Here is a 26576-nt window from a genome sequence, read left to right on the forward strand (position 1 = left end):
GATTAAACAATAATGTAAAATATAATAAAGAATAAACTTTAAGATATCGTCTTCAGCGTAAAAAAAAAAACGCATCGTAAAAAGACACCGCATCATATAATACTTTCATAGAATTGACTTGTCTTCAGTTAACTGCGCTTGACCGAGATCGAGAATCGCATCTCCCATGCGATTGAAGAAAACCATGTTTCGCTTCGGTATTACTTAGCGTGGCGAGTGAACTCGTGCGCGTGCAGAGAGGACACGAGAATTAGCTGAGTTAGACGCTGTTAGTCGACCACCCGGATCGGCGATCCCGTAATGGAACTGGATTTAACCCCGGGGCCTGTCAGTGGGGCTTCTCTCTCTCCCTCTATCTCTCTCCCCCCCTCTCTTCTCTCTCCTCTCTCTCCCTTATTCTCTGTACCGTACAAGACTCCCGCGGCCGATCTCGCGGTAGAGGCGCTTCGTGCATCAGTAAATAAGCTAACGCACGAACAGTGTTCGTCCGCCGACGGCTTTCAGGAAGGATTAACTCGCGAAGTGTTAAACTCGGAACGAAAGCTTATTTTGCTTTCTTTACCCTCCGCTAATTGTCGAACACGAATATTATTCACGCGAGCAGGCGAGCGAGGTAGGCTTTTTAAATATAAAAAAGAAAATACGAGAACTTCGATCGTTCCCCGATAAGAGATAATCTCCCCTTGCGGCACTTGCCTCTCTCTCTCTGTCTCTCTCTTCTGGGTTCATTCTTGGAGCTTCGTCATTACGGAAGGCTGATACGAGGCCGCATAAACGAACACGTGGAGCGGCGATTAATGGCAGCGTCATCTTTTATGCGTTATTAATAACGAGGCGGGTAGGCAATCCGTTGACCACGCGTGCCGATTATCGTATACCGTATACGACCGACGACGCCGTGCCGTGTGGAGAATTGGTATGGTTAAATGTCGCCTTTAAGAATGAGTTATTTATTTTTTATCGCACGCGCGCGGTAACAAGACCGCGTCCACGCAGCGGCGAGCAATAAAAGGGACGAGCTTGTGAGCCGTAATGCACGCACGCACACACGCACGCACGCGGGAACACAGAGGAGCCACGCAAATATCAGCTAAATTAGCCGCTCGATAATCAATACGGGTCACTTAACGACAAGGCCTGTCCCGCGCGAGCGTGCGAGCAAGCGTGACGATTGCACACACGTCCAGTTGCGTGACGCGACTAAACACGATGACGGTTTGCAGAGCGAGGCCTGCGGGTGGGCCAGAAGCGTGCGCGAATCTCTAAACAATTGCACGATGTTAATGAGGGGATCGATTACGACCGCATCCGCGGAATCGGAAGCGTCATCCGATGGTTCCATCATTGCGAGACTATACGCAAACCGTCATTGCACATTGCACCCGCCAGAAATAGATGTGCATTCGAATAGCAGGTTAATCGATTAATAGAGAAGCCGCAGTGAAAGCTCAAGCATAAGAATGAAAAAAAAAAACGCACGAAGGAACATAGTAGGCTTCCAGAATCGTGTTTTAACAACTTCAACACGGCCCGAACGACCGTACTTACAAGACACGACTTTTACATCCTGCGCGAACAACCGTGAGAAAGTATAAAGTCGCGAATAATCGCGTGGGTGGTGCGAACTTGAAAAAAAAAGAAGGGGAAAGAATATCCAAACCGATCGCAGTTATTACGCAATATCAACAACTGTCGTGTGTTAATCGCGTTTTAATCGCGGGTGGAATTACTTTCGTTAATCTAACCGGAGCGCGGCGCGGATACATCGCGCTCGCAGAGAATCCGAGATAATCCAGCGGCACGCGATATCCGGATCCGTAATCCGTCATGCTTTTTTTCAGCTTCCACTTCGGGAATACGATCGCGCGCGCGCGGGTGCGCGAAGCAAAAAAATGCGGGAAATCCAGCCATATTGATAGATAATTAATTTTTCCGCGCGGCGGGAAAAGTGGCGCGGCGTCACTCGAATGTCCTTCTCATTTTATCGTTTTTCGTTCACGGATAATCGAGGAGGTTGGCTAGAAATCGCTGGTGCAGTGACGAGACGCGAGAGACGGAGAGTGAGCTTTCATTATTACCGGAATATCCGTTAAAAAATCTCGGCGTATTGATAAATAGTTAATTTTTCGCGCGAAACGTCGGCGGTGACAAAAAATGATGACGTCACTCGCACGTCAGATCGTTTTATCGGTCATGGTGGCTAGATAACGGAGGAACGGGGGAGGAGGGAGGGAATCGTTGCAGGCGAAGGACGGCGAAGGGAAGGTGCGGAAGAAGCGTTTATTATTGCCAAAGGGACAATGTCCGCCGCTCGGCCGCGAAGTGATTTACGGCTCGGGCGACAAGCTGTCTCACCGGCAAGAAACGATGTCGTTTGCCGTGCAAGCCGAACGATCATCGAGAAAGATATAAATCTCGAATAAAGTGGAGTTAACCTTATCCGGCGCGCGCGCGCGCGCAGGAGAGATTTCGATATACGCGGTAGATCTCCCTGTACCGCGAGCAAGGATTGTAATCACGCATGTGAATCTCGACGATGATTTCCGCGAACCGTCGCTCGCTCGCTCCAACACGGCGTGGGAATTTTTATATAGAAATAATAACCACGGTAAATACGCGTGGGAGTTGCGAGCGTGGATATTGACGTCTTGCATAAATACACGTGGGACGGTTATCGGTTCGACGTTAAATGCATGCAGCTCTCTCAATGCTACCCTAAATACTTCAAGTATATTTCAGCGCTGCTGTACGTAAGTATGGCGATAATATGCGAGCGAGTATCAAAGGTAGTGAATTCAAATCGTCGCGCGTTGCGCGAGATAGCAATTCATATACGTAGTGGAAAAACGCTCGTCGTAACTCAAGGCTAAGCTATTTTACGCTTCCCCGACAGCGCAAGATAGAAAATATCGCGGCGGAAAAATCCGTGACAATATCAAAGCACACGAAAATCTGTTAACAATATCGAAATGACGCGCTCTCTAATCTACGATCTCTACGAATCGTAATGTTATGGGCAATGAAATAATTTCATCCGGTTTTGCTACTGATAGCTTCTTCTGATTGCAGAAGTCAAACGATATTCGCTTTATTAAAAACGTTTACACTGATTCAAACGCTCGGCTCGCGGACACTCGATGCCGAAATGTTTCGTTTTCGATTTAGTAAACAACCGGTCCGCGTAGCCGCTATCTCTCGGTTTCTCGATATCAAAGCGAGGATTAGACGGAAAGAGGCAGAAAGAAAGAGAAAGAGGAGAACTGATAAAACGGGGAGTGAATAAACATCGAAGGCACGCACGCACGATTGCGGCCGGCGCGAGTCGATACGCCGAAATAGCTAACTCGCAGCGCTAATATTTATCCCCCCGAACGTCCGATAAAAAAGTCGCACCCGCGCAATTAATGATGTTATGCTGCATTAATAAAGACTAGCGCGCAACCGAATCCCTCGGGCGAGCCGAGGGAACGCGGAAGAAGGGGGAGGGGGGCGACGAGAGAATTGGAAATTGCAATCGCGGCCGGCTCTACTCTCATATCGTCGCTTTTAATTTTCCCGTGCCGCGGTATAAGCACCGAGCAGTTAATTCGCACGTTTTTTTTTTCCGAAACGAGCCATCGACCCTCCAATCGATATGGCGATCGCGCGCGCGTGTGCGTTTGTGTGTGGTGTGTGTCGAGAGGGGGTAAAAAAAAACCTGGCGACTATAACGGAGGATGTTCCGAGAGATTGGCGCACTATCGACGGCAGACGCTTAGCGGATTCTCTTTTTCCGCTCGGTAAAGGACTGCTGCGTGCTACGCGGATTTATTGGTATTTCGTGGGCTCGACTGGTATTTCACTTAATAGACGTGAAACGGTAAACCATATAGCGGACTGTACGCTTCAACTCTCTCCGAGCATCTCAAGCGAAAGAAACCATCTGCTGCGAGGAACCATTAATGACAAAGCTCGTTTTTCTTTTTACTGTTCAGTTGCGAAGTTATTTGCCTGTTTACGCCAGAGAAAAACGCATCGGAGCTCTTTTAACGCATCGTAACATCCAACGTCCTTCGACATATTTATATTATTACCGATATTTATATTATTAACGCATCAATACGCGCGTTTCCTGAAACAGGCTGCGTCACCGGCGGATTTAAGATGCAACGCGAGGAACGGTATCACGCGCGCGGACGCTTCCCCTTCGCGCTCGCAGATCGCGGGATGACGCAGTCATCTCGTTCCGCATGCAAAGATATCGAAATTATACGCGTGAAGGAGCGAACGCACGCGCGTTCCGCGGGGGAAGCGGGGAGGGGGGAGGCGAAATGCAGCGAGGTGGTTAAGGAAATTGCCCGGCACTCGGTTGGATGCGCGCGCGGGCTTCGCGCGGTGAGCCGAGTCAAGTTTGCACGCTCGTTTCCTGCGCCGCGAGATGCACCCCTCCTCTCCTTTCCCCTTCGCCCCTCCCCCCCCCTCCACACTCCGTCCCGCTGCCCGTTCATCGGCATGCAAAAAGACATCGCGCGGAAGGCCAATCCTGGAAACTGCAACTGCGGCGCGGCAACTTCTTGTCGCGCGAGCGCACACGCGAAGGTGAGAGGGGGAACGGGGTTAATTTAATCGAGCACGTTTTTCCGATGGAGTGTTAGCCAAGCGCCACTTACGAGGCTGCAATTAACTGCATCGCGCTGTGAAATTTACTGCCGGCATAATAAACACGTTTAAAAACATTATCGGTATTTATCTATTCGGCGCGCGTGCAATGGACGTTCGGATGCAAAATATGCAAAGGAATGCATCTCGACTTTGAAACGACGCGTTACGAGGCAAGAACTTCGGGGAGGAGGGGAGAGATGAGGGAAGAAGAGGTGGAAAATCTCAACGAGGAATTTATTAATACGATTACTTATATATGTATATGATAATAATGTGTATGAAATAAATATTTATACGACACGTTCGATTATGTTCGATTACGTGATTGCGACTAGAAATAGCGCTTTTTCCTTTATTAACGATGCGTCGGAAAATTAGTTCGAAGAGAATAGACAGCCGAGAGGAAAGCAGATCTCGCTCTGAGAGAGCCGGACGATCTCTGAACATATTTTTGTCAAGAAATGATCAAGTGGAAACATGAGGGATGCAACCCCTTGCGCGCTTCAGCAAACATCGAATTTTCGGCCGTGAAAAGAGGGAGTAAGATGTATTTCGACGGTCAAAGTATTCTATCCCGAGGCATGTTTTTCCTCCCCCCTCCCCCTCGCCGCTTTCCAATCCCCGCTCCGTTTACAGATTCCAAAAACGCTCCGCGTGCGGAAAAGCGTGCCCAATGGCGTTCGGGATACGCGATCGAAATAATTCAGCGCCCGATCTCTCTCGGTTGGAGCCTAATCGCGCATTCTCCCGATGCCGTCCTCGCGCGCGATGCACCGCACGCGCGACACGATCTCGACATCACGCGCGCATTAAACGTGCATCGCGTGTTAACGGGTGTCGCGTGAACGGCGTTCATCACGTCGAGCCGATCGCGCGGCTCCTTGTGCCCGAGGCGACGCTGCGTAACTCATTGTCAGCCTTCGCGCGCGACTCGCGTTTTCCGAAATCAAGAAAATGATGGAGAAGCGTCGAAGTCTCGAGGCTCGGACTCAAGAAGCCGCCGTTATTTCCTTCAGATTTTTCAAAAGAGAACAAAAATTTTCCCTTAAATACTTCTAATTATCTTTTAATTTTGTTTAATTTGACAAATGAAAATATATTCGGATACTTTAACTCGATCAAATATCATTAATGTAACAAATGCGAATCGAACAGTACCATTAATGTTGACACCAACGTTTCAAGTTTGAATTAGAAATTTTCTTACAGTTTCCTTAGCCGTTTTTATCAGTCAAATTTTTCGTCTCTCCAAATATTAAATTCATAAACGCAGATATTAAATTGACGTTAAACAAAAGGAAAAACGCGCTGAGCGTTCTTCCGAAGGACAAGAGTCGGTAGTATAAAAACACCTTGTACCTGGATAGTAGTAAGGGTGTCCAGCGTGCGAAGGGTGCACGAGCGGATGTGGCGCCCGGAAGTCCATTTTGACAGCTGGTCTCTCGCCGAGGCGGTGGCACACGACGAGCGAACGCGGACGCGGGTTGCAAAGGGAGCTACACCGAGGGGACAATGACGACGGCGACGACGACGACAGTTCCGGCGGCGCGACGATGCCGACGAGTTTCCTTCGCGTGCCGATTGCGTGGCATCTTTCGCCCCACGAGCAGCAGGCCGTGCGTTTTCTTCGAGTCTCCGGCGATTCACGCACTCACCATACACTTTTCTGGCATGTGAATCCGCGCGACGCGAGAGAGATTTTTAGGTCCGACGACGACGAGGACTCGCTTCTCACCATCCGTGCGTGAGAGTTGTCGGAGCGCACGAATCCCAATGAGACCGTATTATCGAGCGATCGGCGGCACCGCGCGCGCGCGCGTATGTGTGGTTGTGCGTGTGGACAACCGCGTTATCCGCCGCTGAGTGATCCCTCCCGGAGCGATACCGATCGGAGCGGAGTATCACCGGCCGGCGCGCATCCTCGCGGGTGTGTGCACCGACGACTATTCCTCGGTCTCCTCTCGTCCACGCGTGATTTACGGCCTCGGGCCCGCCACGGGCGTTCGGTTCTACCGCCGTACGCAGGCGCGCGCGCACGCACACGCGCGTCGACGGACGCGCGTCTGACGCGCCGCCTTGGAACACAGAGGCACCGCCGCCGAACCGAGAGAGAGAGGCACCGCCGTCCACCTATCCGACCTTGCGACACGGTAACGCGTCGAGAGTCTCTCTCTCGCCACGCGCGATTACAACCGTCACCGAAATCGACTGTGACGCGACTCCGGATTGCCGTATTTACGCGCCTATGTGTGTGTGTGTACGTGTGTGCGCGCGTACAACAAAGAGAGAGGGCCGCCGAGATGCGAGAGCGACGGCACAGCCCCGCACACTAATCACCACTTAATTGGCCGAGACCGACGCGGCAGGTCGTGCCATTACGGCTAATTGACTGTACGCCTCGGCGCTGCCGCCATACGGCGAGGACGTATTTTCACGCGCGCGTCTTTCCGTCGCGACGCGTATGGTAGTGTTAGCGAGACACGCGCGGGGCGAGGGGTGGCGCGCGCGCGTGAACACGGATGGGCTCCGGATACCCAACGCGGTGGCGGAGGGACGGGGAGAGGGAGAGAAAGAGAGCCTCTCTTTTGAAATGCTGCTCTCTTCCCCCGTGCGGCGCGTGCGCCCCGTTTGCACGTATAACCGTCTGGTCTGGCCCGCCTACGCGGCGTACGAGAGAAAATCCATCACTAACGAGACCCACGTCCCCCGCCGGCACGACGTCCGCCTGATCCTGCCGTTCTATCACACACACATACGAGAAACCCGCCGCGTTCACTCTCCGCGCGCTTCCTTCTCCCGCTCCTCGCTCACGTGGCGTACGAACGCGACGACCGTCACGACGTACAACCGACGGCGGTTGCGACGGGACTGGCGGCACGGTGCGGTGGCGGCAGCGGCGAAACGTCGTCGCCCTTCGTCCATCTTCGCCCGCTTCCGCCGCGTTCGTCGATCCCTACCACCTGCGGCCGACGACGCGTCCGCCGCCGCGCGCTTCGCGACCAAGATCGAATTGCCGGCGGGACAGAGTGGGGCGGGCGGCGGTACTCCTTCTTTCTCTCGTTCCCTCGTCACGACGCGACGCGGCGACGCGGCTCGCTTTCGGCGAGAGCGACGAGCCGTCACACGTTATTACATGCATCTTCGCGAATCACACCGCGAGACAGCGACGACGTCTCCTCTCTTTCTCTCTCTCCTGCGGCCCGTTCATCATTCTCGCTCGGGTCACGTAACGCCTGGCATCAACTCTCGTATCATGTGCAATTTTCTTGTCTTTTTTTTTAATCCTTTCCTTTCGTTCTCGAGCTTGTAAGAACTCCTCAATCGGATGTCTTACAGAGAGACTTACGAGTAAACGTGCGTCGCATAGTTTCGCAGTAATTAAATAATTCACAAGTAGCACTTGCGCTGTTTTTCTTTGATTTTTGTAAGCTTGAATACACCTGAACAACCTACTGTCAGCGAATTCTGCCCTTTGCAAATATTTTAAAAGTACACGCAAATTATTCGCGTATATCTAAAAATACACGTATAACTCTATGCTCGAGACTTACGATACGAGACTCGAATTGAGCATTGAAATGCGTTGGGTCGGAACGACGAAAAGCATTTCGGCGCGATAAGAAGATAGTGTTTAAGGAGAATGTAAGCAACAACGCGATCGCTATATGACGCCGTGAATGAATAAATGATTCTCGACAGTCCCGACACGAATGTTAGTCCCGTCCCACTCTTGTGTTCCTCCGTTCCGAGAACCCACGTCAGCCTTATTTCTTCCTACGCCGCGTGCACCAATAATAATACCTCGCGTACATACGAACACAACCGCCGCGTTTCCCATTAGCATCTCTCCACGCTTAGGCTATCACCCCAGACTCTCTCTCTCTCTCTCTTTCTTTACATCTGTAAACACCGTTTGCAAAATAAGCCTCTTCGTCGCGAGAAACTAGATAAGCGAAATATAATCGGGTACACAATCGGGGCCCTAACTCGTCCGTCCGCCGCGCTTGAGAGTTTAACGGACTCCGGGTATACCTACACAATTCCCGTGCCCACCCACGTTAACGAAAAGCGACCATCTCGCCCCTATACACGACAACGGGATACCCCGAAATCTACGGAGGACCTAAACGTTTCTCACGAAATTCCCTCGGTAGAAAATGAAAAGAAGAAAACGCGACCCGGCGTTCATTTCAGGCTCCCCGAGTGCTGTCCCCGCCGATGTCCCGCTCTCCTTGCCATTCTTTTCGTCTTACGCAACCGGCAGCCTCGAGCTAAACGCCAGAGACGAGAGGAGTCTTTCATCTCTCTTTCTATTTCTCTCTATCTCTATCTCCTCTCCCCTTCTCTCTCCCTCTATCTCTCTTCATCTCTCGCTCGCTCGTTCTTTCGGGGCCATCTGGCGCTGAAGCGCGGCACGCGCTGTTCAACCAGCACAAGCCGCCCCCCTCTTCTGCACCCTTCCTCTCAACCACCGCAGACGCTCTCTCCCGTTATATCCACCCCCTCGCATATACGTTACCCCCCTTACCCTCCGCCGAGGGTCTAAAATCCAACCACTCTGCACTCCGTCGAGGTTCCGCTCGCGCCACCGACGTCGCCGTCGTCCTCATCCTCATCCCCTCCGTCGTCGTCGTCGTCGTTGCCGCTGCTTCACCCGGAAACTCGAACGTTAAAGGGGATCGAAACGATGTAAACGCGAGAGGCGGATTGAGAGGCGGGCGAGTGACGGCGCGGCGTGAGGGTTGACAGCGGAAGGGGCGAAAGCCCTGACGTGGATGGAACGATTACGAAGTCGGCGGCTTCCTAAATAATTCGCGCGCGTCGTCGCTTTGACGTACGCGCGCGGATCTGTGCCGCGTCTATATCCGTCTCGCCGCTCTGCTACGTGTAATTTGACTTCCGCGAAGCGAGACAACTCGGCGCGAACTCGGCCAACGACACCCGCGCGTTCAGGGTACCATTATCCGTTAACCCTTTGACGCACGTCGACACCACCTCTAGCCTGGCCGCTGTGTGTAATGCCATTGTTCACGTATGCTATCAAAGTTGACATTTCGCGTCCCCATATTTCACATCTCAACATATTATAGTACAAAGAGATTCACGTAATGCAGAAAATTATTTTGTCGTTCATTTTTTATGAATGTCGCGAAAAACTATAGGAAAAAAAAGTTCGCACAACGAGCAGTTGGCTGAATACACTGTATACATTTTTATTATAAATATGCAATTTCATGTGCACGATATTTCCTCGAGACTGTTTCGATTCGCGACTGAACGATGGAAGTTTTTTAATCGGCCCGCGTAAATACTGCACGATTAGTGTTTCATTGCGAAATATCAGTCGTACATTTTCTCAGAAAATATTTACGATTTCTCTTGCGTACCCATTGCGCTTTAATTACGGGGTCAAGGCTGCCGCTGTTGCTGCTGCTGCTGCTCTGCCGCCGCTGCTCGCTCGAAGGTAATTTAGCTACCCGTAAAACGCGGTTTTAACGGACGTCACTCGGAAAGATTGTCACCGTGCCGCTCGGCTACGAATGAAAGTTGCGCAAGTCCGCCGAAGCCGCGGAACACAATCCGTGAAACCGTCATGGTCAATCGACGCTAAATAGACAGTCATTTACGCGAGGTCATGCGTGCAACGATCCTAAGGCCGTAATATTACAGCGTTTAGCGAGCGAGAAGGTAAACAGTAAAAGTTTCAACGAAAAAAAACCTACTCGAGCTGATACTCGCCCCTAAGGGGGGCGAGTTGCGTAAATTTTGCATTTCGCCCGAAAGACGCACACGGCCGTTTGCACAGCAACGAGAAATTGCAAGTCGTCGCCGTGAGTACGTCGTTCTATTCGCCGGCATCGCTCTAGGAAGGAATTCTCCAACGCGACATTCGACGCTCCGTCAATATTTACGCGACATGTCCATTCGTCGTTTACGAGATAGCTCGGGCGCGATTATCTTATCCGCGTAATTTACCGTGGCTATTAGCCAGCGGGAACAATTACCGCGCCGTCGATCTATTTCGATCCCAAGGCCGAAATTACCGATACGCTAATTCTTGTAAACGGGTAATTAACTTCGCGTCGCGGGCGCGCATACGGGCCTGCCATCGACAAAATACGTTTCCCGCAATAATATTCTCCCGTTGCCGCGGTGCACGATACACCCCCTCCCCCTCCCCCGCCCTGTGTCCGCGATGCGCAATTAATTTCCCCTTTCGCGGGGAACAGACTCGCGGCTATTGTAGCCGGCAATCCAATAAACTGATGTGGCCATTAAAGTTGATCGTTAAGCCGATAACAACGTATCGTGGCTCTTTCAAAGTGGCCACGTGCGCGTATATTAAAAGCGGCGCGCGCGCGCGCGCACGGCCCCGAAGTGATCCCACCGATATATAATATAAGCCTGAATTTTTGGGATGAAAATCATTTTCCTCGCGCTAGCAACAAGTAAGCGAGGGATCGTCGGGATGGTATCACATGTATAGGCGTGTAGCGACAGTAAAACAACGTTGCATACCTACGTGGCACTGGCCACGTGCACAGTTATTATACGCAGAAGTGCGCACCCGCGGAGTCGGAAGTTATGCCAGTGAAAAACCTAGCGCGATTTATCGCGCGAAGTAATTTGATATCGATATCGAAATATCTGCAGGTTGAAATCGCGCGAGGTATTCGGCGAAACAATTTTACTGTCCCCTATACACCATTTGTAAATATCATCAAGCGCGCGCGTACACGCTTTGTGCATTTGCGAGCGCCTGCTGCATTAATTGCTTCGCAGTAGGTTGATAATTAACTATTAACGCGTACGCTATATCCATGTCGATTACAGCGATACCCCGTTATCGATTTTAGCGCGCGCTCGACATTACGAGCCCGAGCCGGACGCAAGAAAGGGAATAATTAAAAGGCACCCCTCGCTCTTTCCTCGGATGGGAAACGCGCTCGTCTTGCAATATCAATCTAAAATAATTGCTCGAGAAAGAACTCGAGCCTGAGAGCTATCGATCGCATCGTCCGGTATCTAGGACTCTATAGGCGCAACAAGTTTCTGTTAACACTTGGAAAAATTCGACGTATTTAACGTATTTAATTTAACGCGCGAATTTATTACGTAACTATACATGCCAATAATTCTTCGCATTATATTGACTGATTATAATGATTGTTTGAGCGGATAGGGAATGAAATTGCTGTTTCATGTAATTTTTCAAGGAGATTCACCATGAACATTTAACGGCACAATTTCAAGTCAACGCTGTACGTATCTCGTATTAAATAATTTGATAATGTCATCTTAAAGGAATCACTTAATAGATCATCGCGATCTTGATGAAGGTCTCCTTGTTCTTAAGTAAGAACGGCAGTATCAAAATTCGTTCCAACAGATCCGACATCACATCCTCCACATTCTCGACGTATTCAATCAGCGGATCCTCGACTAAACTGCCGTCGTGCGACGTAGCCGCCGATGACAAACGGTCCTCGTTTGGCTGGACGTACGAACTCGAAGGTGGCGGAACGAGCTCCTGCGGAATCACCGGACGATTCTCCGGCGGCATTACACCGGCGTCGTTCGCGATGGGCGATTTATCGCAGGTGCAAGTCGCGTGAAACAGCCTCTCGCGAGGAGCAACGCAGCGATGAATGGCAGCGGCGGCAGCTGTCGTGGTAGCTTGCACGAGTGTTTCGCGGACAGGACGGTGTTCCATATTCGATGATCAATTAGCCCGTAAGTCGGCGCGCAATCCCGCATACGGTGTTCTGCACGCGGTGACGAATGTCTCCGATATATCTGTTGCTCGCCGCTGCCGTTGTATTACCACGACGTATACACACACACACACACACCACACATACGCCTGGTATACCGCGTGTATACGTTCAACAGTGCCCAGTGCACCGGCCGGTGAAACGATATTTATGGCTTCCTCGGGACTTCCGACGCGGAAGAGTCGGACTACGCGCGGCGTGTAGGTAGACCGATTGCGATCGAGCGCCGACGTGTCTTCACAAGTCTCACGACGGGCGCGAGTCCGAACGTGTCATCGGGCAGTCGATCTCGCAAGAGAACGCACGTCTGTCACGGATACGACCTGGAGACGGACTGACAGCGAATAGAGGGAAGGATAAAAATGAAGCAGGAGGAAAAACACGGTCGTTATAGTCGCCGTACTCCTGCTGCTACGGATTTTTCCTAACGCGAATTGTGCAATAAAAACTCAACGAATAACATGTTGCGAAACGTATATGCGCGACACACCGGAAAAAATAAACATAAAAAAGGTATTAACTCCATGCACTTAAAGTTCGTTGTTTCCTCGTTATTTCGTTATTGCAACAGTAATGTTATCCCCCGAGAGAACCTTGACAGCAATATTTTATCGCGTATAACTGACAATCACACAAACGCAACAGCGCGCGGCGCTCTGACATTTTACTATAGGCTCGAGCAGGCGCGCGTGAAATTGTGAAAGAATTCCCGTCTAAGAGACACTTGAGAAACCTATGCATTCCTCGCGAACGTAAATTCCAATTCTGGAGCCTACGCATCTCGCAAATCGCGCCACGAGGGAGATCCCGATCGCGGAGACTGGCGATCGGCGCGGCGCTCGACGAGAGACAGTTTCTGAAAGACGTAGAAATTCCTGGAATACTCCGTTATCTTAAACGAACCGTTTCTATTCTAACCGTCTGAGAGTACGCGGCGCCTTGCAAGGGTCAACAGAAGAGTGCCCTTCACGCCAGGAGTGCCCTCCGCGCTCGGGACCGTGTCATCGCCCACTCCGGAGGGAGAAGAGCAACAAGAAAAAAAAAACAAGAACGGGGACCTATGTGGGAACAGCGCGCCTATGTAGGGCCCACGCGACATCCCACAGTGCGGCGAGTTAGGCTTATGAGGCAGACAGCCCGACAGCCGACTGTCTGTCGGACAAAATCAATACGTGGCGGCGACAGGGAACTTCCCCCTCGCCCCTTTCCTTTCACCCTAGACTACCCGACTGACTATCCTCTTTCATCTCCATCCTCCGCGCCACGGTCGACCCTCTTCTGCTCTCCCTCGTATCCTCTTTCGGGGTGCCGTTCACTTTTTCTCTCGCCCCCTCCGCCGAACAAACGCGCGCTGCTCTCGCAGCCACCCATCCCCCCCCTTCCCACCCCCGTTGCCCTCGCTGCCTCGTCATTCACGACCGCCACCCACTCTATAATAGCACGTTGACGTTCTCCAGGGGGGTTAATAAGCTGTATTATTTTTAGCGCGCTCTCGAACGAGAGTAACTCCGCATACGCAAGTGCCTGCGAACGATTTACCCTTTAACGATCGCGGCCACGAGAGGTATCCAAACGTATACTAAAAATATTACGTTGCGAGAATATTATGTCGGAGATGTAACCTACGTTTCTTTCAATTATACTCTGTTTGTTCTTGCTCCGTCATTTTACAAAACATATATATAATGTCTTGTAAATTTCCGCGAAAACGAAAGCTTAACTTAGAAAATTAGTCGTTATGCCGTTATAGCAACGGAAACATCGTTCCGTGAAAAGAATCGTTTGTCGAGGCCGTAGACTTTGACGGACAAATCGAAGCAAACGAGGGAACGGACCGTACGAGAAAGCGGAAAACAGAAAGGGGGCGCTAACCGGAAGGAAGGTTTATTCGCGGTGAAACGAGCCATGGAGCCGCCTGCCAGCGCTGCCGCCGCGAGCGGTTCTACCACTCTCGCAAAGCAGTCGACGGTGGTTAATTATTAACACGCGCCAAGCCAACAGCACAGTCCCGCTTAAGAGAGCACGTTGAGAGGTGTACCTCGCTACATGAATTCGCGGCATTCGGTTCGCGAGGCGTCTAAACGCAGGTTTCGCGCCGCGGATATCCGATTAAATTGCTCGCGGAACCGCGACATCACCCGGATTGAATTCAACCATTTCAATCTTCGGAAACAATGCGCCCTTAGGAATGCTTAATATTTCGATAGTTGTTGCGTACGCCTATATCATATGTAATTTCCACGATTTCCATACAGGGCGTTTACCTATGCGATGCAATGCATGTCGAATTAATTAATTTTTTTCCTTTACAAAACTATTAGAATTAAAATTATTGTCTTTTTGATATTTTGCATAAATCTTTACATTAAATATTTTAATAAATAAATTTCAACGCTTAACAAATAAATTTTGATAAATTTTAACGTTTTTTAAACGTCTGACGTTTCCCATTATAGCATCAAAGCATCCACTAAAAATTAAAGAATATTTTTTTTTATCCGTTGTATTTTAGTTAAGTGATGCGCATAAATACTGATGAAGGAATACACGCTACAGTAGCCTGCAAAGTAATATCCAGAAGAGAAGCCGGAGGGTCGATCGGGTCGCGCCTTGGCACCGATTCCGCGAGACAGCGATGGTGCACGGAGCGAAATCGAGCCTTTTGGCAGCGTGCCTGACTAGACCAGCCACGAGTACATGGTGCCGGTTAGCGAGGGATAAGAAACGCGAGAGGCAAGTCGTCGATGACATTGATATCGATTCCCGCAGGAAGGACGACAGGCAGGCAACACGCTTCAGCGGGTACTCTTCTGCCGATTGCTCTCTGCGCGAGTAAGAGTGAAAAAGAGAGAAAGAAAGAGAGAGAGAACGAGGAGGGTCGCAGATGGACGTCGTGCACGCAGACGGACGGGGTGAGAGGGCTGACATTTCGCCCCGTACGTTTACCGTGAAGAGGGTCGATGGGCGAGTGGGCGAGGACGACTCGAGGAGGAGACGAGGACCGGGACGAGGAGGGCAGGCGTGTTGACGAGAAACGATGGGGCTGGCTCCCTAATTCGAATTTAGGTGTTGGGCGGGTTGGCAAGTGGGCGCAATGCGGTGTCACGCTGCGGGCGTTTGCTCTTTCTCCTTCAGCCCCGCTCCTAGCCTCTCCGCGCGCCAACCCGCCACCCGTCATCCACCACCACCTCCTCCGCGTCTCTCCTCGCCCAACGGTACGCCGCGCACTCCACCTTCCGTGCTTTAACCCCCTTGCTCCATCCACGACGGGGCGCAAGCTCCTCGCTAAGCCCTCCGCTAAGTCCTATCCGACACCTCAAGCGCCACCCCCGAGCGTACCCTCTAAGCCAGATCGACCGACCTTAATCGACCTCCTGATCTCGACGATCGTATTATACCTGCCTGCGCGCACTTCCTTCCTCCCTACCCTTCCTCGATGAGAACGCGATACTCGGAATTACCAACGACTTCTGCGTTTTCTTGTTATATTTTCAGGACTTTTCCAGTCGCGGCGAATTACCGTCGTGAATTTAGTTGCTCGTATACGACATTTACAACGGACATTTGAAAATATATAATAATATGCGGAAGATGAATAAATTTGAGTTACGAAGATTGAAGAAGGAATTCTTAACATTTTAATCAATTAAATCATTATTAAATAAGTATTTGCGGTGCAGGCTAGTTTAAACTACTTTAAAAACTGAAACTTTGAAAGCTTGCCGAGGGAGTAGCGTTCAATTAAGTTTTAATGCAGAAAGATTAAATTCAATTTTCACCCAGTTCGCTAAATGCCATTATTCAAGTATAAAAATTTGAAGCGTATTATAAACGATTAAAAGGGGCATTATTTCGCGTGGTCTATAATTTTTTATGATATATGCCATGGTAATTATAGGTATTGCAAACATGACAACGCTACTTTCGACAATGCCAGGTGTACCGTTTGATTATATATAATATAATGCTTCATTGCAAAAGAACTCGCGCGGAACAGGAAGCTGAAAATGAAGAAACCGATCTTTTACCAACAGCGAATTTCCATAAATGGACATTACGTTCGCGATAATGATACTTAAGCACCTCGAAAGGGTCACGCACAGTATCCGGATATACGAGCTTATAATAGCGCTAAAACGTTTGGTATGTTAAGCAGCAGGATTTCCGGCGCATTTCGCAGCGCTTCCGATATAAATGTATAATATCTCCGTTTTATTCCCGATTACGGAAGCGAATAAATAGAGCGTAAAGTTAAGGAATCCTTTTATTCCGCGAAATAATCGCGACGTTTGCAAGATACAAGAGTTTCCTTTTTACACAAAGTTTTCGCCGATAATCGAGTGAATTGAAAAAATTCGCGGAGGAGGACCGCGTTAGCGTTGTGAAACATCCTGTACGAGGAAGGTTACTCGGTTAATATATTTTTTACAAGCTTGTCTTGCGCGGCCGGATTAAAAAGGCGACTTCAACGGCCTGCTCGAGTGCAAGTTTACGACTCCTAAATGGCAGGTTTGCACGGTGGTCTCACGCGTCCAACGGCGTAAACTCGAGGAGACGTGCCTTCCTCCGCCGCTATAGGGGCGTGCACGCCGCCGCTAAAGTCGGAACGAAAAAGGAAGAGAACAAAGCGAAAGTGTTACGGGCTAACAGCAACAAAGCCGCAAGGGAACCTTTCGCGGCGAGAAAGCTTTTCTCGGGCGAACGCACGCGCGCGCGCGCGCGCGCACCGTGTCAGCGAATAAAAATGTAACGAGATGCACCACACCTCGGGTGCAATATTCTCACGTTAATCCTTTGCGTTCTTAAATTTGATCGTACCAGTTTATAATGTGTGTTCACACGTAAACGTACAAATTATTATTTGAACTTGACGTAATTGATCATATCGTTTTGGGATACGCGTAGTAAAGAAAGAAGGATCGCAAGATATAATTACGGAGCGTACACGAGGTGTGTTCACAGCGGGAAAGATATTGCTCGTAACTCGAGATACACTTAGGGAGGGTTCATGAAGATAAGGAAGAAAAAAAAAAGACATAAATGAGGAAGAGAAAATCAGAAGAAGGTCGATGGAGAAAAAAAAAGCGGCGAAAATTCGCTCGAACGCAAACCATCAGAGACTATGCTCTCGGATAGCTCTTCACCGCCAGTCTCCTTTTGTCTGTCGGATTTTTAAGAGCACTCACGTCTCTTCCACCCTCTTCCTTCCACATCCACCGCTTGTACATTCCGCCCCACCGAGTCTTTGTATAAATACGCGAATGTACATGTATATATTTCAATATATACATATATATATATATATACTTCTTGGATATTTAAATACTATGAAAAATATTGAAATATATATGTTAGATTTATTAGAATTATGTATTAGTATTATCGCTACTACTTGCTTTTTGTTTAAGAGTACACTTGTAACTTTGAGGTTTTAGCTAGATATATATATATATATATATATATATATATATATATACTTGTATATATGTATATATATTTAAACGTGCGGAGTAGCGAGATCAAAAGGCACTGCCTTCAATTTTACCATCGATCGATGCACTTCATTTAATCGCTTCATTCCGTTTTAAAATAAGAGATAAAATTTTAACGGACGAAAAGTGCAAGAAATACGATTGTTATTAACGAGCTAATTAAATCTAGAGATTAACAATGTTTAACTGTGCGATCGCAATCTTCGTGGAGAGCACTGGATGTTACGATCGATAGAGCAAACTCGTGACTTGCTTCATTTAGTTTTTATCGGATAAGAGAAAAAGTTTTCGATCGGAAAGAGATACCTGAGTATCTAGCTAAAAGCTCAAAGTTACAAGTGTATTCTTAAACAAAAAACAAGTAGTGGCGATAATACTAATACATAATTCTAATAAATCTAACAGATATATTTCGATATTTTTCATATTTAAATATCCAAGAATCTCTATAGTTATAAGGATCTTAGAGTTTCGCACGTCATTTAAACTGGATGCGAAAAAAGGCTCTTAGAAAAACGAGAAGTTTAAAAGGATTAGTCGTTCCACACGATTTCATAGCAGAATGGTTTCAATTTGAAAAGTCAACTTGGTATTATCTAAGTAACGGAAGTGTGCTTCAACTACCGATGCTAGAGAAAACCTTCCGAGAGTTGTTGTTGATCCTTTTAATTAAGAAGTACTAAGTAAGTGCATTACTGAGCAAGAGACGAGAAAAGTTTAAAACTCGCCAAGTATACTTTTAAAAATGCTTCAAATGCGCTAACCGTCTTGTTTATACAGTAAAATAACGTGATAATTTTTACTTCGTTTTTCAGTCTCCTCACAAGCAGAAACGTTGAAGAATGTTATGATATGTACGAAAAATATTTTCGTGCATATCACAAGCACAACACGAAACTCACTGCATCGTAAGCACATTTCATTCGAATTATCACTTACCTTGTTCCTTCTCCGGAATTTTTGCAGGTGCCTTCTTGTCGGGTGCCTTTGGTGAGCAGTTCTTTCGCGCTGGCCTGACGGTTAATGTCGGTGGAACCTGCCAGAGATAAACAGACATAGCTGTAACAATCCGACTTTATTGGCGTGTAATAGACTTTATTGCCTATTTATGCGCGCGTTATGTCATCGACGTGCAAACATGTAAACACAGTGTACTCACCACTTTCTCGGACCTTTCGCCCGACGGTAATCTGGCTATGGCCGCGTCGGGACTGTCCTCGGGCGGCGGAGGTTGCACAATCCAATTGTATTCTCGTTTCTCAACAGGCAGGCCCCATCTCTCGTACTCGAGACTCTGCGTACGCAAGGTCTCATAGCAATCCAAGCACACCACCGCATAATCGCCGTTCTCCAAGAGCAGGCTCTTCTCCGGCTGCCTGTGGTACCTCAGGAACGGAAAGTCCTTCACCGGCAGCGCCCGTACCCGTTTCCTGTACGTCACGATGCCGCAAACGTAACAACAAAAATCGTGGGTGTTGTACTGGCGCTCGGCGGCATTCACTTGCTGGCCACCGGAGAGAGATTCGTGTTGACGCCATTGCGCCAACAGTGAATGATAACAAAACGTGCAGACCAGGGCGGAACCGTCCTCGCGGAGCTGCTCGGCGTTCGGCGGTGACTGATGGCGCAACAATTCCGGGAAAAATGGCGCGTTTCGACCCTGAGGACGGCCGTACAAGACTCTCGCCAGAGTTAAATCGCTGTGTAAACCGCATAGGAAACAATAAATCGAGCTGCTCGATGTGCCTGGATTACTTCCAAATGTTCGATCCGAACTGGAGCTCGGTGGCGTAGCAATTGATCGGTTCACATCACCGTTTGGATGTGGACTAGGAATATCATACCTGGAATTTAACAAATGTTTTTTAATTCTCTTGATATAATTTCCAATAAAAATAATTTCTAGAAATGACAATTACGTTTCTTTAAATGTAACTGTTCATAGAATTGTACAACTATTCATCTTTTACAAAGTTGAAATAGAAGAATGTACATATATGTGTGTGTGTGTGTGTGTGTGTGTGTGTGTGTGTGTGTGCGTGTGCGTGTGTGTGTGTGCATATACATATATACATACACACAAATGATAGATATAATCGTAGATAGAGCCATTTTAATCAATCCTTCTTGCTGTATTATTAACATGCTAATGTATGCACATCATTTAAGAATAACAGCTAATGTAATTTGCGGCGAACTAACCTGCGGCGTTCTAAAGGAACCCGTTCAGCGTCCATACTTTCCCACTGTTGCGCAAGATGATTCACACAGTGACTACACGCCAATACTCTTCCATGACTATCCATGCAGGCGTTTTCAGACGTACGTAGCATTCCTCTCAAGCAAGGAAAGTGCATAGCATGTGAATTCATTCCCTCCGGGCTCGTAGATAACCTGATAAGGATAAAACGTAGGATTATCGATTTCTCGTAATAGGATTATGTGTAAGTATAATCTTCTCGGTGATATTTATACCAGAACTTACCATTCCATGTGAGTGCGAGGATACAATCTCTCACAGATATAGCACCTGTAATTTTGGCCAAGCGCAACAGTCCCATTTTCTGCGGGACCGTTGCTAGGTGAATTTCGTTGCCCAGGCGTCGGAGCTTTGGCGACGGTGGTACTACTGCTTCGTTGCTTGTTTGTAGCAACCGTTGACTTGTTTAAGTCGTATGGCTTAAAGCGAATATCGCTACCTGAAGCTGAATTGGCTGGAGATTTCGGAACAGCGGGCCGTGGCGAAGGACCTATAACGAAAATATTTAATCCCGTTAGACACGCCTGTAAACATTCTAGTAAACACTAGTGTTCTTCGGAATTAATGAAGGATTAACCTTGTTGACGGAAATCCGTGTTTTGCCCGGCTGGCTGCGCCTCGTGATTTTCTCCGCCAAACACCTGCTGCTTTTGCGGGATAGCTTTGTAACATATGGAGCAAACCTGCACCATTCCCTGAGGACTAATAGGACTAGCTCCTGTCGGAGGTCTCAGAGAATAAATAAAAGGGAAGTACACCTCCTTCTCTGGATTAGGACAGCAGTACAGAAGTCTAATACTGGATGAAGGGTACTCGAGAGCGCAAGTGTAGCAAATAAACGTGGTTGTATCCATTGCAGGTGCTTGCCGCTTGCGAAGCGTATAGTTTCTTTCAGTGTGCGATACTCCTTGCCGCGAATACGCTTTCCATTGTATTAAAAGATGATTCTGGCACGCTGAACAGGCCTAAAAAGAAAAAAAAGATCGAAAAGTTAGTATTAATTATTACAGAAGCATTAAAAATAATATTTTAACAAGTACACGAAGAAAATAAATGTCGAAAGACAATACCTGCACGCGTCCAGCACTATCCATAGGACGACTTCTACTCGGCCTAGGATGGAGCATCAGTGACGGAAAGAACGGCGGTGGGCTGGAAGAAGGATGCGGCGGGGTTGGCAGTGGCTTCGCAGCGATATGACTGAGAGATCCCCTCTTGAATTCGTCCCCGCACACATAACAGACTTCTGTGACCGAGTTCTTGTCCGGCATCGACAGATCCAGGATGTCCGTGCCGACGCTAGATGATGATCCGCCGCTGTAGATAGCTGCAATCGCAACGTCAGACGATTGATTACGCGGTTGTCCGTTCATCGTCGTCGACGACGACGAGCGTTTCATTTCACGCGGCGTCGCGTCAAAATCCGTGAACGCGCAACGAGACAACTGGCCATCCTACTTGTACCGAGAATCGTACACGCCTTCGACATTATCATCGCGCTGCACGTGGCCCACTTAGAAACTGTATTTTTTTTTTGCAGGTTTATCTCCACGCTATATCCACGCTGTACATCCGAATACGGGGAGTGTTGATAGTTTCTCGCGCTTTCGTATATACGACACAAGTAAACAGTGTTTCAATAGTTCTATTTCGAACGACCCGGTTATCTGTCGGGGCACGTACCCGCTGACTAATGAATATCACAGATCGGCCGGATCGAAATTGTAGAGGTCACCAAAGCTCAATAAATCCGCGGGCGCGAGCGGAGCGGGAGGGAGGAAAATCGGCTAGAATCGCGCACTCAGATCGGACGTGCGCGTTGAATGAATCGGACGACTCTTCGCCCGCGCGACTTCCACATAGTTCTTATCTAGAAAACTGTTAACCTTTACTTTCAAACGTTTACATTACATGCACGGAAGGACTAAGGCCAGCGTAAATAACGGCCCGATTTCGTATATTTACCGCGTACACATTCTAAAGCGAGATAACGTAATAGCGGTGAAAAACAGCTTTTACTTCTATCTAGATAGCGCTTGTCCAAGGTGATTTCGTATCCAAGTTATTTCGTTAAGTGCACACTTCGGACCTGCTTTAAGTATTGAGCGCATTAAAAGCGCTTTCACACGATTGCCGCTAAATATTTTTTTCGATCGCACTCTACGTCATTACACATCGTAGATTATACTTTATCAATATCTAAGCATACACTGCTGTCGACGGTTGAAGCTTTCTTAATATAGAATGGCCAGTAAGTCGTAATAAAATTGGAGTAACCGGCAAGGAAGTGATCTGTATCTTATCATTTGAAAATATCAGGTACTTAAGTATCAGAACAAAAGACAAGTGTCTTACTAATCAGTAAATATTAATCATATTCTATAAATTTATTACCAATTTTGTTTTTTGTTTTTTTTTCCATTTTCGTTGAAACAATTTTCTTCACCGATTACAATTATACCATACAAACAGTGCATTCTTTGATTCTCTCAAAGTTAGGAATAAAAGCAGTAAGTTGACCTCAGATAAAGATCCAATTAAACTCGCTTGGTCAATTTAATAATTAGGAAGAACCCGACGGTTGCCTTCGCGCGTCCTGCTTATATATACGTTTCTTTAAAGAAACGTATTCTTATCAATGTACTAGCATTATCGTTCGAAACAACTTATCAAAGACTAAAAATACAACAAAAAAAAAAAATAAAAAAAGAAAATTACAAATGACCAATAGTATTTAAAACAAGGTACAAAAATTACAAATATATAAAAAGAAATACAAAGTTAAAAATATACACTTTCTTTCTCTCAATTGCAAATATGGATCAACGAGACGAGATTAAAAGAATAGTGATTATAACCTGCAGGCGGCGGTAAGGTGGGCTGTGGCGCAGGTGAGGTTCTAGGTGCGTGTCTGAGATCCAATGCCGCCTCATTGGATACTCTAGCGTCTTCGACGGGCTGTCGCGGGCTCTGCAGCCTTTGATGAGGTGATTGCAATCTATGGTGGGGAGATTCCATTGTGAGCCTTGCCTGCTCCAAGTGCCTGTGCGTTTCCGTCGCGTTAGAGTGCGGCCTCGGCACTTCGGCGACCGAATTCGACGGCGGTCTCGTCTGCTCGACCCTCGGCGAGGGCGAGGGTGGTAACCGAGGTGAGACGCCGACCGGCCGACTTTCCTGTCTGAGCTGCGGCGTCTGATCGTTCGTCAGGCCCAGAACCTGGGCGGCGTACTCGCCCTGGAGTGCCATCTCGGCACCCGTGAACGGTCCGCCGTCGCATCTCTTCAACCAGTAAATCCGCTGGCTGTGTGGTCTAGCCTCCCGTTCGTAGCTCTCCCACTGCTGCAACAGCAGAATGTAGCAGAGATTGCAGGCCTTGACAGCGCCGCTTCTGGCACCGTCGCCGCGGTAGCCGCTTGGCGGCTCGTGCGACTCGAGAAACGGAAAGTAGGGCTCGTTGGGCGAGCCACCTGGACTTGGTTTCACTCGTAGCCAATGCTGCTCGTTGTGGCCCACGGCGCCACAGACGAAGCAGATTCTTGCCCCGCCGCCGTCCTCGGGCGGATTGGGCTGCGCATTCGTGAGCGATTGCCCCTCAAGTCCCGGCTCATTCTTCACATATAATTTGCTTTCCATCATGTCAGGAAACCATTGGATCCCTTTTTAACGCCCTCTTATATCTTCGTGTTTGGCACGCATGTACGATCAGAAATCACAGTGATTGATAGAGCTTCTATCTCTTGTGTATATCTGAAAATACAGAATAGATTTGTAAATAAATTACATACGGGATATATGTATTTGGTTCTTACACATAATTCACATCTATTTGTATTGTAGCGATTGATAATTTGGTAATCATTTGCACTTCTTTGTATATCTGTCAGAGTCAACTGTACACAAGTGCACTTAGAACGTCTTACATGTAAATAAGATTATTTGAGTGCAAGTGTGATATAATTTTACAGATTAGAATATTTGTATCACCAAGTAATTTTATAAAATAACAGTAAATTTGCAATAGTCATTCGTGCATTTAAAGTTCATAAAGTACTTGTACTTCGCTAACGTTTCAATGATATCGGAACTTCTAAAAGTGACTTTGCTTTAAGCGTAACTATGATTCGAACAGCAAATTGTTTAACAAATTCAAATAATCGTAGCGCAATCGAGACAAAGATTCTCTGGAAAAGAAAGCAGACGGAGAAGAAGAATTCTTTAAAATTGATTTCTTAGCTTTCAGAAACTGTACGGTTGTAATCATCCGCCACGGTTCACTGAACAATTTGCTGTTTATACTACTTGATAATAAGCTGCACTGTTGCAACAACAAAATTGCAACGCATTTTGAAAGTAAAAACTTTGTGACTTTTACTTCCTTTGCACGCACAATGTTCGTAACGCCAATACGTCTACAACTCATTATCAAGCAACGGCACAAGAACGGAGATGTAATTCGTGCGCAAGCATCTGGTAAGCAAATAGACAGTCCCGCGAGGTGACGACGGTCAAAAAGGTGCGTTTAAAAAGAAGCATTCGTAAAATTCGTGACGATACCGCGGCATCTATCCGCGATGCATTTAGACCGCCGCCAGGCAGGCGGTATATTTTTGGAGCATCGCTACGTCGACGTTTACCGAGTCCGACCAGAGATCAAACTTCTCGGTACATCGGTAAGCGAGAGTGCTAAAGGATCGTCGTTCAAGGAGAAGCGTGTGTGTCACCCGTGTGTTTTCAGCGGCGGGGATGCGGGGTGAGGGAATCGGGATGCGGGCGAAACGCAAATGTAGGCGTGGAGGCGGCCGTTTTTCCCGACCGCGTCCCGACGACGAGCTTGATCGCCGTCGCGCGGTCGGGCCCGGACGATGACAAGCGGGGCGAGCGGAGGCGCGCGGTGCTCGCCGCGAGAATCGACGAAACGTGGTCCGAGAAATCTGGCGTGGTCGGACACAATGGTGGTGGTGAGCTCTCGCCGCCCGTTGTTCGCCTCCGCGTCGCACGTCCCCCGGCGATCGGCGATCGCCGCGGCCGTGCGACGTTCGCGTCTCCGGGACGGCGTGGAGCAGAGCGGAGCGGAGGAGCGCGCTGGGCGGCGCGGCGCACCGCGTTGCGTCGCGAACCGAGTCGCGGCGCGTTGCGCCGCGCCGCGCGACCCGGAGCGCCGCTCGTCGATTCCGAGAACGCCGATCTCGCCGCGCGAGCCCTGCGATCCTCTCTCGCTACCGAAATTACGCGCGGGCCCAGGCGACCGACGTGACCGCCGCCGCGCGCGGCCCGCATCGCGAGATCGCCCGCCCGTGCCAGAGCGTGCGGCGACACGACACTCACGTTCTCACAGTTCGGCAGGGCTGGCCACAACATCGCGTTGCTACTTGGTGCTTCCGTCTCGGCGGCTCGCTCGCGCTCGGACAAAAGCGGGGCTCCCTTATCGCGAGCCCTAGTCCCTGCCATACGTGGTCGAGCGGCGCACGGTGCCGCGGGGTGTCACCTTCGTCGTCGCGCTGCCGGCCGTCCCGATCATATTTACACGCGCCAACGCCGCCGGTGCGCGACCGACACCGAACAACCGGACACGTATCTCCACTGTCGCGCGTGACTGCGGGCGAACGACGAGATCCGCTACTACGGGCGACTAGGAAGGATACATTTTCCGATGGCACAGCACCCGCGACTTCGCCCTCACTTCGCCGCCATGTTGCAAAATCCGCGGATCCGCCGTCCCATCATGCCACGCAGCTTCATCATATGACAGCGCCGCCGGGACGGCCAATGGGAGCGCGCGGGGCACGCGCGCCGTCGCGACTTCGCGACCGGGCTGCCGCCACTGGAAAATCGGCGCGAAATGTGAAATTTATAACGCGCCACAACGTCGATGTGAAATTGCGTTTGGTCCGTATCTACAGGTCAAAAACTTGCTTTATGTACTTTCCTTTACACAAACTTTTTTGAGTTCTCCGAGAGCTTGTCGATGAGTTTAAAAAAGAAACAATCGCCATAGAATTAGCTATAGTTATTTTAATAATTGGTCATTTTCTTTCGCCAGAAAAAGAATCGAGATGTACGTGAAAATTTCAAGAACTCTCGAACTCGTTTCCTTTCGTTTTATCGGCGTTCGGCGACGTTTCGATTTGTTGTGATTATTAAAGATGAATCATCGACTTGCTCAACACGAATTTAATAGCGAAATTGATCAGAAAGTTTGCATTTAATCCTACCTTCAGAATAAATGCGTGGCCATCTGTTTCCCCAATTTTTTTTTCCATTCACGTTGAAGATAATTATAATTCCGAGATCAGATGATCAAATTTATCACGACGAATAGGAACTGCCTGGAGGGAGACAAACATATGATATCGAAACGGTATAAAAATATCTACTCGTCGTTCTTCCGCTATTATTAGTTGTCCCTCT

The 26576-nt window shown here is 48.6% G+C and overlaps 1 protein-coding gene across 1 annotated transcript in view; it reads right to left on the bottom strand.

Moving 5' to 3' along the window:
• The window catches only part of LOC105451919, an 87886-nt gene extending 62035 nt beyond the window's left edge, over window positions 1–25851 (bottom strand). Inside the window, exons 1-8 of the mRNA XM_011692652.1 lie at window positions 25494–25851; window positions 23027–23915; window positions 21239–21495; window positions 20746–21133; window positions 20394–20658; window positions 20111–20302; window positions 19068–19752; window positions 18848–18944 (exon numbers count right to left, since the gene is read on the bottom strand). Of these exons, the coding sequence (XP_011690954.1) occupies window positions 18848–18944; window positions 19068–19752; window positions 20111–20302; window positions 20394–20658; window positions 20746–21133; window positions 21239–21495; window positions 23027–23804 (2662 nt within the window). The 5' untranslated portion in view covers window positions 23805–23915; window positions 25494–25851. The remainder of the gene's footprint in view (window positions 1–18847; window positions 18945–19067; window positions 19753–20110; window positions 20303–20393; window positions 20659–20745; window positions 21134–21238; window positions 21496–23026; window positions 23916–25493) is intronic.
• Window positions 25852–26576: the final 725 nt, after the last annotated feature.

This window comes from Wasmannia auropunctata, unplaced genomic scaffold (genome assembly GCF_000956235.1).
Source record: "Wasmannia auropunctata unplaced genomic scaffold, wasmannia.A_1.0 LD336106.1, whole genome shotgun sequence".
NCBI classification, from domain to species: Eukaryota; Metazoa; Arthropoda; class Insecta; order Hymenoptera; family Formicidae; genus Wasmannia; species Wasmannia auropunctata.